Genomic DNA, 12,010 nt, shown 5'->3' on the forward strand with positions numbered 1-12,010 from the left:
ATCAATGTGAGCCAAGCATTTGTTTTATAATGGGCGCTGGCAAAAATACCTTGTTGATAATAACCTAAAGGGCGCTCGTCTTTGGCGGGCCTATTATAATGCTATGTATCATCCTCGTTATATGAATGGGTTGACCGGAAAACACGGCCGTCTGTAACCTATTGCTACTGAGGTGTACAATTTGACTTATAGGCTATCATTATTGTGGCATATACTAACCACGTGGATTTCACTATGGTGAAATCCATGTAATTCGTATATTGGAATCACATGTGTTTGTGCCACTTATATTGAGAACCCCTTGTAGGCTAAGTCTAAAAACTGAAATGACAATTTGGAATTTATGACAATGAGAAGAATGACAAGATGAACTATAAGACACTCACGTTTAGTCAAAATAGTGTCACAGTGGAGGTGTCAGTATTGTGACGAATACTGTGGTATTCTATTGTTGAGCCATTAGAATCCAAAGGCATATCAAATGTGCAGCATATGGTCATAGAGAATTGCAAAACAAAATCAAAATGAAGTCAACAAATGTATCTTTATTAAGGTACAACAGACGAGGTAGAGATTTGTTACTCTATTACTACGAGAGTGATACAATGTAACATGTGCGTGAGACGGGCTGTAGACCTACAGTTATTACTCGTCTTTGTGTAGTAAAGGACAAAAGCAGGTGCAAGAAGAACGCGTGGGGGCGGGCTTTACTGCGTTAGAAAAAAAATGGTCATCAAGAATCATTGCCCATAGGCCAGTCATCTAAAATGGGCGTGATCAGGTTCGGCGAGTATATAAACTCTCCCGGAACACTTTCAATATAGAGGCAACTCAAGGAACTATTTCAAGCAGTAGCCTATTCGGAAACGCAGTGAACTTGGCAACAAGAAGTTCAAGTTCTGAATCAGGAAAGAAAACACGTAAAATTGAGAAGCAAGCGAGAACAGACCCCTGTTGCATATTTGAAAACATCTCGAGTCGAGCAGCTAATAGCCTTTTGATGCTGGTCATATCAATAGTTGGTTAACCAACTAGGCTACCTTTTACTTAACTGTTCACTAGTCTTTAGCATAGCTCTCCTATCGGCTCGGCTTGTCAATGCTTTTGCATCAGTTCGGGAACGGAGGCCTGGAAGTGATGCATTCTACAGCAATTCAAAAAGACACTACTTTTACCAAAATTTTCGTGGGCGGTTTGCCCTACCACACTAACGATGCTTCCTTGAGAAAGTATTTTGAGGCCTTCGGAGACATCGACGAGGCGGTGGTGATAACGGACAGACAAACGGGGAAATCCAGAGGATATGGCTTTGTAAGTAACATTGACACTTGTCGGTTATGCGTTTATCCTGCAGCTTGATCAGTGGCAGCACGTGCGTCTTTACGGCGACACGGTAAAATCGAGTTGCCTATAAAATGTTAATGGTTGGTCTATTTGTTTTCTATATATTTGTCATTGGGCAAATGCTCACCACGTTTCCTTCCGCCACCAAGTTATTGTTCCATGGAACTGTCTGTGCTACTTGCCTAGAGGAAAACCGTAATACATGAGGCTGCGCCAAGTACCTGTATAAAAGCACAAAGCAGCAGTTTAAGTCTCAATATCAAATAATATATTGGTAATGATTAAGGACCTGACGGTGATTGTTTTTCAATTAAAATGGGCAAAAATACTTTTTTCCCCTCTTCTTGGCATGCATTTTCGCAAAGCAAGAATTTAGCTAGGACTGCCTGTGAGTGGGGAGGGGAAACTGAACTGCTAGCTGTTGGAGTTCACTTGAAGACCAATTGAATGGTCTATAATGGGCAAACGCTGCCCACCAGGGGCACTGCCATGCAAAACGATCTTGACCAGGGCTGCTTTCAGTACATGTTTATATTCTGGAACATTTACTGTATGAGCACTTCCCATCTTAATGTGTATCTATGTAACTTTTTGGGCGACCTTACCAAATTCACAGAAATGTGAGTTATAGAACTTTCATTCTCGTTTTTGTACATTTGCTGAAAATACACTATTTTTGTCTATGGTATAGTTATTTCATCGCGGCAATGATTCTCTGCACTATACTTGTTTTGTCACAAACTGAAACTTCAAATTTCAGAAAATGGCGGCGCAATTTAAACGTAGGTCACTTTTTAAAATGTTTTATACTTAACTCATTGCATCAAGCAACACCTCGCCATTATACTAAAAGGGCATCCTTTTCTTTTCACATTCTTATTCCAACCTCAGTGTGGAAATGTATACAAAGTTGCATATCTTGCATATTGCGGTCATTCAAACGCATGTCACAATAATTCCTTGCCCAAATGTATGGCTTAAACGCTCAAATGCAGAGAATCGTTTTTTGCCTTGCTGTTATCACAGCTGTAATCAGGATTGAGAGATCACACGAGTATATTGATAAGAAGATTATATATCTAATGCCCCTCTGCTTATCCATTAAAATGAACACACCACATGCCTTTCCTTTTTTTCACCAACCTCCCGGCACTGGCCTGTGAAGGACTTAGCTCTTATCGTTTATGAGCTCTGCAAGGGCACACACCGAAGTGAGAGCTGCTGTCCTTGCTTGCTTTATATGGGGATTTTGGAGCAGTGAGGACATAGGCCCTCCCATTTGTAAACAACTGAAGCACTCAAGGCCTTACATGTGGTGTTTATAGAATCACAACTGCGGTTCTGAGTTAGAAAGTGGGAGTTCTTTTCTCTCCCAAGATGGAGATGGAAGTTGTGCGCGTCCCTTTCCTGTGTCAGCTTAAAAAATCGCCACAGGTGGGTTTTTGATTGCCATAGATGGTTCCATCAATCCTTTTATAAAACCAAATCTTCAGCTCCTAAAGATTGACATTATTCAGCCCAAAATCAGATTGTCTGCCAGCTTCCGTAATGACCCTCTGGTAATCAGCCAGTGTGAGCAGAAACGGTAACAAAGAGAATCTGTATGAGGCAGGCAAAAAGAAACCCATCTTCCTCATGGTTACACAGAACATAAATGGCAGAAATGCTAATATTTACCAGAAACTTGGAGACTCATCAGCATTAACAGAGGCAGAAGATGGAATGGAAAACTGGTGTGTCATTTACGCCTCAGCCAGTTGAACTGTTAAGAAAATGGCACTTTGTTTACACATCAGCGGTGACAAAAAAAACAGTGGAGCTCTGTCATTAATGGCTGCTGCCAAATGTGTCTGGTGTTTCAGGTCTGACTGGCTTGGGCATATGAGGGTGCTCGAGGTTGGGAAATAGGTGTTCCCCACCTTGCATGCAGCGGAGGGCAAAAAACCCTCCGGCTTTATACCAGTAACCGACAGGGCCAACTTGATCATCCTGTTGCTCACTGCTTGAGTAGCAGGAGGAGAAAAAAACGTCTCCAGAGCAAGGAGTACTTTTAAACGCACTCCAATGGTGGATTAGTAGACCCTCTCCAATAGTTTCAGTGTCAACACAGCCTCGCTGCTCATGTGTGTTCATAACACGTCATGGAGTGGGCTCAACCTCTCGTCTAGTCTAAAGAGGTATGCTTTCTTCAACAGACTAGAATAGATCTACACCTTAGATATGTAATCATCTGAGACATCTTGAATAGGCAGAAGGTGATGCTGTCTAATGCCTTGGAAGGAGAGTGAGGGGTGGATTCTAACAATCTCCTTATGCTCTATTGCCTAATTGGATAAGCCCTTGTTATTCATCATTACTGAGACATATTTCAGCTGACTTCTTTGACTGTGCTGCTGACAAGTGGGTGGGTGGCTGATCAAGTCTTCTGGGTTGTGTTTAACTGATAATCACTGCTTTGTTTGCCGTTTCCTCTTCTGTTCAGAAAGGGGTATTTTTACAGTGGAATCTGGACAGGGGGATTTCTGTGACAGACCAGCAGGGGTTGTTTCTTTTAGTTCTGCTTGGCGGATCAGGGTGGCCCTGTCCTTGACTGACCTTTTCATAGCTTCGCTGCCACAATTCGCAATGAATAGATTTCTACTTTTTACTGTATTACCAGCTAAAGGGGGGAACTGGTGTCTTTTCAGTTTTGCTAATATTGTCAACGTCTGTGTGATTACATGTCAGGTGACGATGACAGATCGGGGATCAGCAGAGCGGGCCTGTAAAGACCCCAACCCCATCATCGACGGGCGCAAGTCCAACGTGAACCTGGCTTACATTGGCGCCAAGCCCCGCAATATGCAACTAGGTGAGCCGACCAGGGGTGAGAACAACCGCCGGACGCACCAACACCACAACTACACTTGTCACGTACACACACACACCGTATCGGAATGTTTAGACAAATATATGTTGGTAAATGTTCATTCAGAAATCACATGTCATACAGAAATGTACAAACTATTTTAATTGCATCTGGATTGACTCTTACGCTTGTGTAATAGGGGACTGGGTTAATATATATAACAAAAACGCAATGTAATTTGCCATTTCTGCATGTTTTGTTTATTATTGGTAGGTTGCTTGAGTTATCCCAGAGTTTAGTGAATTTTGCTCCGGCTCTGCCTCTCCTCTGCATTGTTCTCTGGCCCACTTCTGTAAATGCAAATGTATCTGAAGGGAAGTTTCCTGTCTTCCAGGCATATCCATCGGAGTGCAACCTATTCACCCAGCACTCATCCAGAGGCAGTATGGGTAAGTGAGTGGGCAGTATACCACAGTATTTTCTGAATGACACATTAGGACAGATTCAACCCATATGTGCATAATGTATGTACGCTTTAGACTTTTGCCAATTGTTAACTTTATTTTGTTTTCAAATGGTCGTAGCATGGTACATTCCATGGGGACATGTGACGCTCATCCCCTCTTTTAGACCCTCCAGTATCTATCTGGTTGAGTGGCCTCTCACTGAGCAAGGCTCCGGGGCAGAGTGTTTGTCTGTGTTGTAGAAACAGTCTGGAGGGAGGCCAGTCTGGGCTGGGAGGCCAGTCAGACTGGTGTCCAGGACAAGTGTTCCGCTGGGCTTTTAATGGCCATGCCACTGACATGGGATTGACACCACTCGCCCCCTGCTATTGCAGTGCCCATAAGATCGTGTCAATGGACTTTGGGTGCTTAGAATCCCCCCCTATGTCCATAACGGGCTGGGCGGAGCCCCTCAGGATCTGAAACGTGCTCTGTGGTCATGTGTCTGACAGGTGTTGGCTCTTATTGGAGCTTTTTATACTACCTAATCCCCTGTGACTGACTGCAGTCCCAGAGGGAGAGAGGGCACCTGTCTGTTGAGCTTGGAGATCTCTCTATGGGCTTGTGACAGACACAGGCTGCTCTAAGATGGAGCACAAGTGTTCTTTCAGCCTTTCTCCCGCACCAGACCCTTAAACGGCATGTTATGAAGTGGTATGGTTGGGAGGGATTGAGCATGTGTGTGGACTGGACCGTAGCATAGTGCTCCTCTTCCACTCCCCCTTCATTTTACCCTATAGTATTTTTCCCTCTTGTCCTCCCCTCCCAGAAGGAGACGAGAAAGACAAAGCCCTAACACTGTTTTCTGCTGGGTGTCGGGGAGGATGGTTAGACTGAGACACTGAAAATTGACACCCCTGTGAGACTGGGGGTGGGAATAAGGGGGGGAAGATTAGGTAAGGGGTTTAAGTTGGGGGGGGTTGCGACAGCTCTGTCTCTGAAGAGGCATTGTGCTTAATGATGCTGTACTTTCACCAGGCGCAACATCTCCTACAGGTGTTACCCACAATGTTTTTTTGCATTACATTTTTATGATCGCTTTTCTGTATAATTTTGTTTTACTTCCAGGCCAGAATTTGCGATGCCAGGACCTTTTTTTGCATGTAGCCTTAAGTTTGAATGCAGTAGGGCTGTCCCCGGCCCCCAAAAAGTTAAACGATCTTGGTCGACCAAGAGTAGTCTATTCTTTTGACCAATCGACTGGCCTAAATTTTTCCATATAGACACCCTATGCGTTTTAATAAAATCGACTACTGTATATGTCGGTTATTACACTGTATATGTCGGCTGCCATTACACTCCCGAAGTTGCTGGTAATAGGCTACCCTGGGGGTTGGCAACCTTTTTTTCCATTTGGAGTGCCAACTCCAGAAGTAATCAGGTGGACTTATTTTATGTTTCCAGTGGATCAGAGCATGACATTGTTTTCCTTTTCACGCCGAGTGGTTATCGAAAGGGAGAGAGCTGGAAAGATTTTTCAAATGGGCTACATTGCGGAACTATTGTCATTCTCAATGGATGTAAAAACAGACTTGCTGTTTTTTGTGAAGAGAAAATTACTTTAAGAAGCTCCACAGCTCATTAGTGGTGGTGAGTGATCAGAAATACTATTAGATCCCCAAATGGGCACATTTTATAAGCCTACATTTGCGTGCAGACCAGGTAGTTTATGCCTTCCATGCGTAATCAGGTGCACGTCCTTACTCAACATTGACAGGAGCACTCCAAACACAACATAATGAATAAATTGACAACTCATAAATGGAATGAAATAAACAAACTTTTTTTTCTCACAGGTGTTGTCTAAGTTGTGCACATTTTGAAGTGGCATTTTATTTTCCCCAGCACAAGGTGCACCTGTGTAATGATCATGCTGTTTTAATCAGCTTCTTGATATGCCACACCTGTCGTGGATAGATTATCTTGGCAAAGGAGAAATGCTCACTAACATGAATGTAAACGCATTTGAGCGAAATAAGCTTTTTATGCATATGCAAAATGTCTTATTTCAGCTTAAGAAACATGGGACCAACACTTTACATTTTGCATTTATATTTTTGTTCGGTGTATATTGAATCCATTAACAGAAATTACTGTAACCACACAAACATTGTAGATGAGAAATTATTAGAATTAACGATAAGTTTGCTACTGGTGTGCCGTCTCCAATTGATTAGTCCACTGAGACTGGCGTCAATCAAGATGCGCTATAAAGGGGCCTCCCGAGTGGTGCAGTGGTCTAAGGCACTGCATCGCAGTGTTGCAGCATCACCACAGCCTGGGGTTTGATCATTACCGGCTGTAGCCGGGAGTCCCGTTGGCCCAGCGCCATCCGGGTTAGTGGAGGGTTTGGCCGGGGGGGGGGGGGCTTTACTTGGCTCATTGTGCTCTAGCAACTCCCTGTGGCGGGCCGAGTGCCTGCAGGCTGATTTCGGTCGTCAGTTGCGCTGTGTTTCGTCCGACACATTGGTGATTCTGGATTAAGTGAGCGGGTGTTTCGGCGAATGCATGACTCTACCTTCGCCTCTTCCGAGCCCGTTGGGGAGTTGCAGCGACGAGACGAGGGTAAAAATTTGTTTTGATATCGACTGACAAGCAATTGACCAAACAATCGACCAGTCGACTAAATGGGGTCAGCCCTAGCATGTAGGTCAGAACTACGTATTGGCAGTGGATTTATTTGCCATGAAAGCCCAACTGTAACGGATTTATCCTAGCTAGCAACATTTAGCATGAATTGATGAAGCCCTTCGATTTGTTCACCGCGACGAAAACATGAGGGCTAGGTCAGGAAGTCCATCTGCTTGGTGTGGCAGTCCCTTCGCCCTGCCCCCCCCCCCCCCCCCCCCCCCGCCACAAAACCAACTGACCCCCGACCCCCACAGGCCTTGTGATGTCAGATGGCCTAGGGAGCTCTGCTTCCCTGTTTCATCTTCTCCTTTTCTGCCCCTTCTCTCACTCTGTTTCTCTGCATTCACATCTCATCCTCTCAGTATAGTAATTTCTATTAACTTTTCTATCAAAATGATTGAAGCATTTACCATTTTGTTGTACTTCCTACTAATGTACATCAGAAAGGTCATCTTGATCTAGCTCGAGGTCTGTGGCCACAGAAAGGAGAGGCTCATCTCTGTGTGTGAATGTGCGTATGCCCGACAGGCTTCATGTATAGTCAACTGTCTGTGCCTGTCTGTGTGGGTGTCTGAATGGTTCTTTGTGAGTAGCTGACCGTTCTGTACCGTTAGAGGGGAGAACAGTGTATCAGCATGCTCTGTTCCCTCTGCCATGGGCTCCTGGTTGGTTCATATGATCTCTGTCTATAGTGTTCATGTTTTTATTTTTGTGTGGATTATTGTTGGTCTATACCACTCAGCAGACCTCTTGTCCTGACTATTAAATGCCTACCTACACAGAGAAAGACTTGCTATGTGTGTGAACCCAGGCAACACTGGTCTCGACTTCTGTATCATATCAGCATAATGTCTTCAGACGTTGCAAAACAGCTTAGCCGCTAGATTCACTCATCACCCTGAAGGATGGAACAATCCCAATAGTATCAATGAGGATCCAGATAATGAATACATGTTGTTAACCTCCACTATCCTCCCCAACCCCCTTATGGTTGCTCTGTGCTCCCAGCTGAACAGTGTGCCGGAAGGGGAGTGAAGATACCCGAGGTACAGGCTTCGTTCGGCCTTGTTTGGAGGCTCCCAGGAGGAGGGTAGCAGGCAGTTGTGACTGTTCCCGCCCCTCTCTAAGGTGCCAACGATGGCTTGAGAGTGCAGTGTGTTGTGATGGTTTGGAGTGCCTTTATTTTTCCCTGTGTGTGATATGACATGAAAAGGTTATGCTGATTAGAGTGCCTATTCCCTATTATGGCATGGTTTGCAGTGGTGACTTTGGTTGCTGTTTTAAAGTTCCAGTGTGGGGCTGAAGGGTTTGGGGGTGTGGCTGGGTGAGTGTGTAAGGCAGGGTGCTATTGGATGTCGTGAGTATGTCTTGTCACTCCTGCACGCTTCCCCTTTGCTGTGTTTGAGTTGATGGCTGTCTTCCTTTGCTTCATTCCCACATCTTCTCTCATGACCACTGACCTGAAAGGATGCGGGTGAACACAACATGGTGGTAACTCATCCAGTGGCCATGAGGTTAAGAGGCAAGGAAAGGAAGCTGTTGGTGTATTGAAACTCAGCTGAGAAGTGTTGCGTTGTGTGCTGTGACTGTACCATCTTGTCTTTACCTTCTTTCACTCTGGCCGTACTGCAGTCTCCTACCAGACACTCTGTGTGAAGAACGTTCCCCATTTTACTCTCCTCTGAGCTCTGCTTTTGGCTTGTGTGCTTTTGCAGTGAGCGAGTTCCTCTGTTTCCTTCGAGCTGCAGTATCAAGTCGGGGAGGGGCGCAACCCCAGAGGAACAGACCCTAGAGGCACTTTGAGGCCCGGGTAAAAATATCGCCCCAACTCCGTCTGTCTCCCCATGAATGATGTGCTGCTAGACTGAGACTGGAGGAGAATGAGCTCTCTAAAGACTCCAGCGCACAAATCATCATTCAGGGAGGGAGAGCTTTGAGTACATGAGATCCAACTGGCTAATAGACTGCCTTGATAAGTACTCCCCATCTTTCAACCATTGATGCCCAATGTAGCTTGCACTCAAAAACAGGAACCACAACTCCATCAAACTTCCCCTTTGTGAGCAAGCGTGTGTGTGTGTGTGTGTGTGTGCAGACATTGGTTCAAGTGTGTTCAGTGGGTGAAGAGCAGCAGCTGTTAAAACACTAGCTGGTGTCTGGGCTTGAAAACCTGCCAGTAACGGCTGTCTCTCTTCTCCCCACTACCACACCCTTTCTCTCTCAGGGGGCTTACCTAACAGGTTTTGTATTTTTTTTTTTAAGTGACGAGGGATGTTGATTTCTTCTTACCTCTCTCTCTTTGCACATTAGTAGTGGGTGGTGTGGCATCTGGTTAGTTTCCCCACCACTGGGTGTACTGGGCTCAGCACAACTCTACTGTATTGAAGACCTGCTGGAGAATGTAAATGACAGCATCCAGGCCTAAAGCTTTCTTTGCTCCTGTCCTTCATTGTATGTTCAAGTGTGTAACTAGTGTCCTGTTGTCTGTGTTCTCCAGGTTGGCCCAGCAGTATGTGTATCCCCAAGCCTTCATCCAGCCCAGCCTGGTTCTCCCCTCTCAGGTGTCCTCATCCGCCCCCTACCTGGATTACAGTGCTGCCTATGCCCAGTACGCCCAGGCAGCCTTTGAGCAGTACCCCTACGCTGCCTCCCCAGGGTTCCTGGGCTACGGCTACACCCCCAGCCCTGCCACCGCACCCTCCCAGGCCCCTGCTTCTGTTCATCAGACTCTCTCCACAGGGGCAGGCCCAGCCCCCAACTTCTTACAGTACGCCCCCCAGCAGCATGTTCAGCCAGACCGCATGCAGTGAGGAGAGGCATGCTGCAGGGAGTCCTGTAGGCCGCCTGGGGAGTCACCCTGTGCTGCCCCTGCCAGGGCTTCCAGGGAAGGGCTGGAGAAAGCGGGACTATTGCACTATATAGAATGAGCCCTCCCCTGAGTTTGGGGTGGGGGGGTTGGGCTAGAATAAAATGCATGGTTGCTTCAGAGGGCTTCCAGAAACAGACACTTCATTTTTATTATTGGTCTTTATTGTATTAATACTAGTATCCTTTATCAATGTAATTATTAATTGTTTTGTTTCAATCAGTGAACCTTCAATGTCTATGGTACATATCTGTGTTTTGGAGAGAGCTGAGGGGGGTGGTGGGCTTACTTGGACATTTGCCCCCTCCCCCCTCTTTACCAGGGCATGGGGTTGGCGACGGCACTGCTGCTTGGGTACACTGGGAATTGGAACAGAGGTGGGAGGCATGACGCCAACTGTTTCCATCCACACCAGAGCAGACAAGGATTCTGCCCTCTCATACCCCCAGTGTTATTGCTCCAACACCATGGGGGGCATGACTCTGTCTTTCAGAGGTCATCACTAAATGGAGAACGAAGAGATCCTGGGATCCCCTTATTTGAGTCGATCAATCGTTAGACATCAGGACGACATTTATTTTTATGAAAGATGCCTTAATAAAACGCCTGTTTTTACAAACACTCCTCCTTTAACCCCTTCCTTCACTCACAGAGCCACAGGGTAGTTTTCACATGGCCTGACTTCATATTTATACCAGACACTTGTAGTCTATTGACTCACTTTGTCTTGATTGTTGTAGATAATCATATGCAGGAAGTGGGAGGAGGGGTCAAAGAGCATTGGGTATTTTATGTAAGGCAGCTGATGTAACCAGTGCCTGCATATTTTGTCGAACTGTTCATCTAGGATTGTCAAATTTTGATCTCAGAAAGGACATGTACAGTATTTGTAAGTGTTTCATTATCAAGTACATTTACAATATTTATGTTTTGAGGTATTTATAGGAAATTCTGTAGCTTCTTTTTTGTAACTTGGTCTTGTTGCACTGAAGTCCTACAACTTGGTAAGTGTATGTGCAGTTCCACAATTTGTCTTCATTTGATGATGGCCATATTTGTATTTTCCATGTTCCCTCTGAACCAATGGATTTGCCTGTATGCACAATGCTAGATGCTCTTTTGTAGCCCCAGTTTCACTGCTGCTGGCTGGGATCAGACACTCTGTAGACTGTTTCAGCAAAATGTCATTTCCAGTCCATTCAAAGAAGCCGAACCAAAAAAATCTTGGAAAAATAAAGAATTTGTATTTAAAAAGGGTCTTGACTTGTTTCCTTATTAAATACAATCTAACTTGATACCCACAACTCTATGAAGAGCAGATAACATTTCAAACTCATTCATTTTTGCCTGATGTACGAAGGAATGTAAAAACACTCTCGAGAATGAACTCTATTAGAAATGACTAAGGCTGACTAGAGCTACAAACTAGCTCCTGTTGGGGTGAGAGGGTTCAGTTGCTAGTGTGTGTGTGACAGTCGTTATCACAGTGCTGTGTGTTCTGTCTGCTTTGTGGTTGGGGGTAAGGACTCTGGGAGCAGAAGACCGTACTTTATCAGCCCACAACACTACCACCTGCCAGGGCCACGGGGTGTTGCTGAGGACATGACAAGCTTGGAACTGTAGAGCCAGAAGGGGAGGAGTTTATTAGTACAGTAAGTGGTTAAAAGCACAGTCACCCTGGTTACCGTGCTTATTTTAGTGCATCGTAACCATCTGAGTTGTCAAATATAAATGGTTTACCTTGTTGCTTCCCTCTATCCTCGCTTAAGTCCTTTAACAATTTGAGCTGTTTTATTTTACCAGACCACACATCAGAGA

The 12,010-nt window shown here is 45.2% G+C and overlaps 1 protein-coding gene across 2 annotated transcripts; it reads left to right on the plus strand.

Moving 5' to 3' along the window:
• Nucleotides 1-807: 807 nt before the first annotated feature.
• LOC109890978 (RNA-binding protein 38-like) lies at nt 808-11,449 on the plus strand. 2 transcript variants are annotated; one of them, XM_020483195.2, is made up of 4 exons: nt 808-1,311; nt 4,072-4,195; nt 4,587-4,641; nt 9,824-11,449. In XM_020483195.2, exons 1-4 carry the CDS (start codon nt 1,099-1,101, stop codon nt 10,134-10,136), a joined length of 705 nt encoding a protein of 234 aa, XP_020338784.1. In that variant the 5' UTR covers nt 808-1,098; the 3' UTR covers nt 10,137-11,449. The 2 variants fall into 2 exon arrangements, with proteins under 2 accessions (XP_020338784.1, XP_020338783.1); XM_020483194.2 differs by having other exon boundaries at nt 809-1,311; nt 4,072-4,210.
• Nucleotides 11,450-12,010: the final 561 nt, after the last annotated feature.

The sequence above is a fragment of the Oncorhynchus kisutch genome, linkage group LG5, assembly GCF_002021735.2.
Source record: "Oncorhynchus kisutch isolate 150728-3 linkage group LG5, Okis_V2, whole genome shotgun sequence".
Taxonomy (NCBI): domain Eukaryota; kingdom Metazoa; phylum Chordata; class Actinopteri; order Salmoniformes; family Salmonidae; genus Oncorhynchus; species Oncorhynchus kisutch.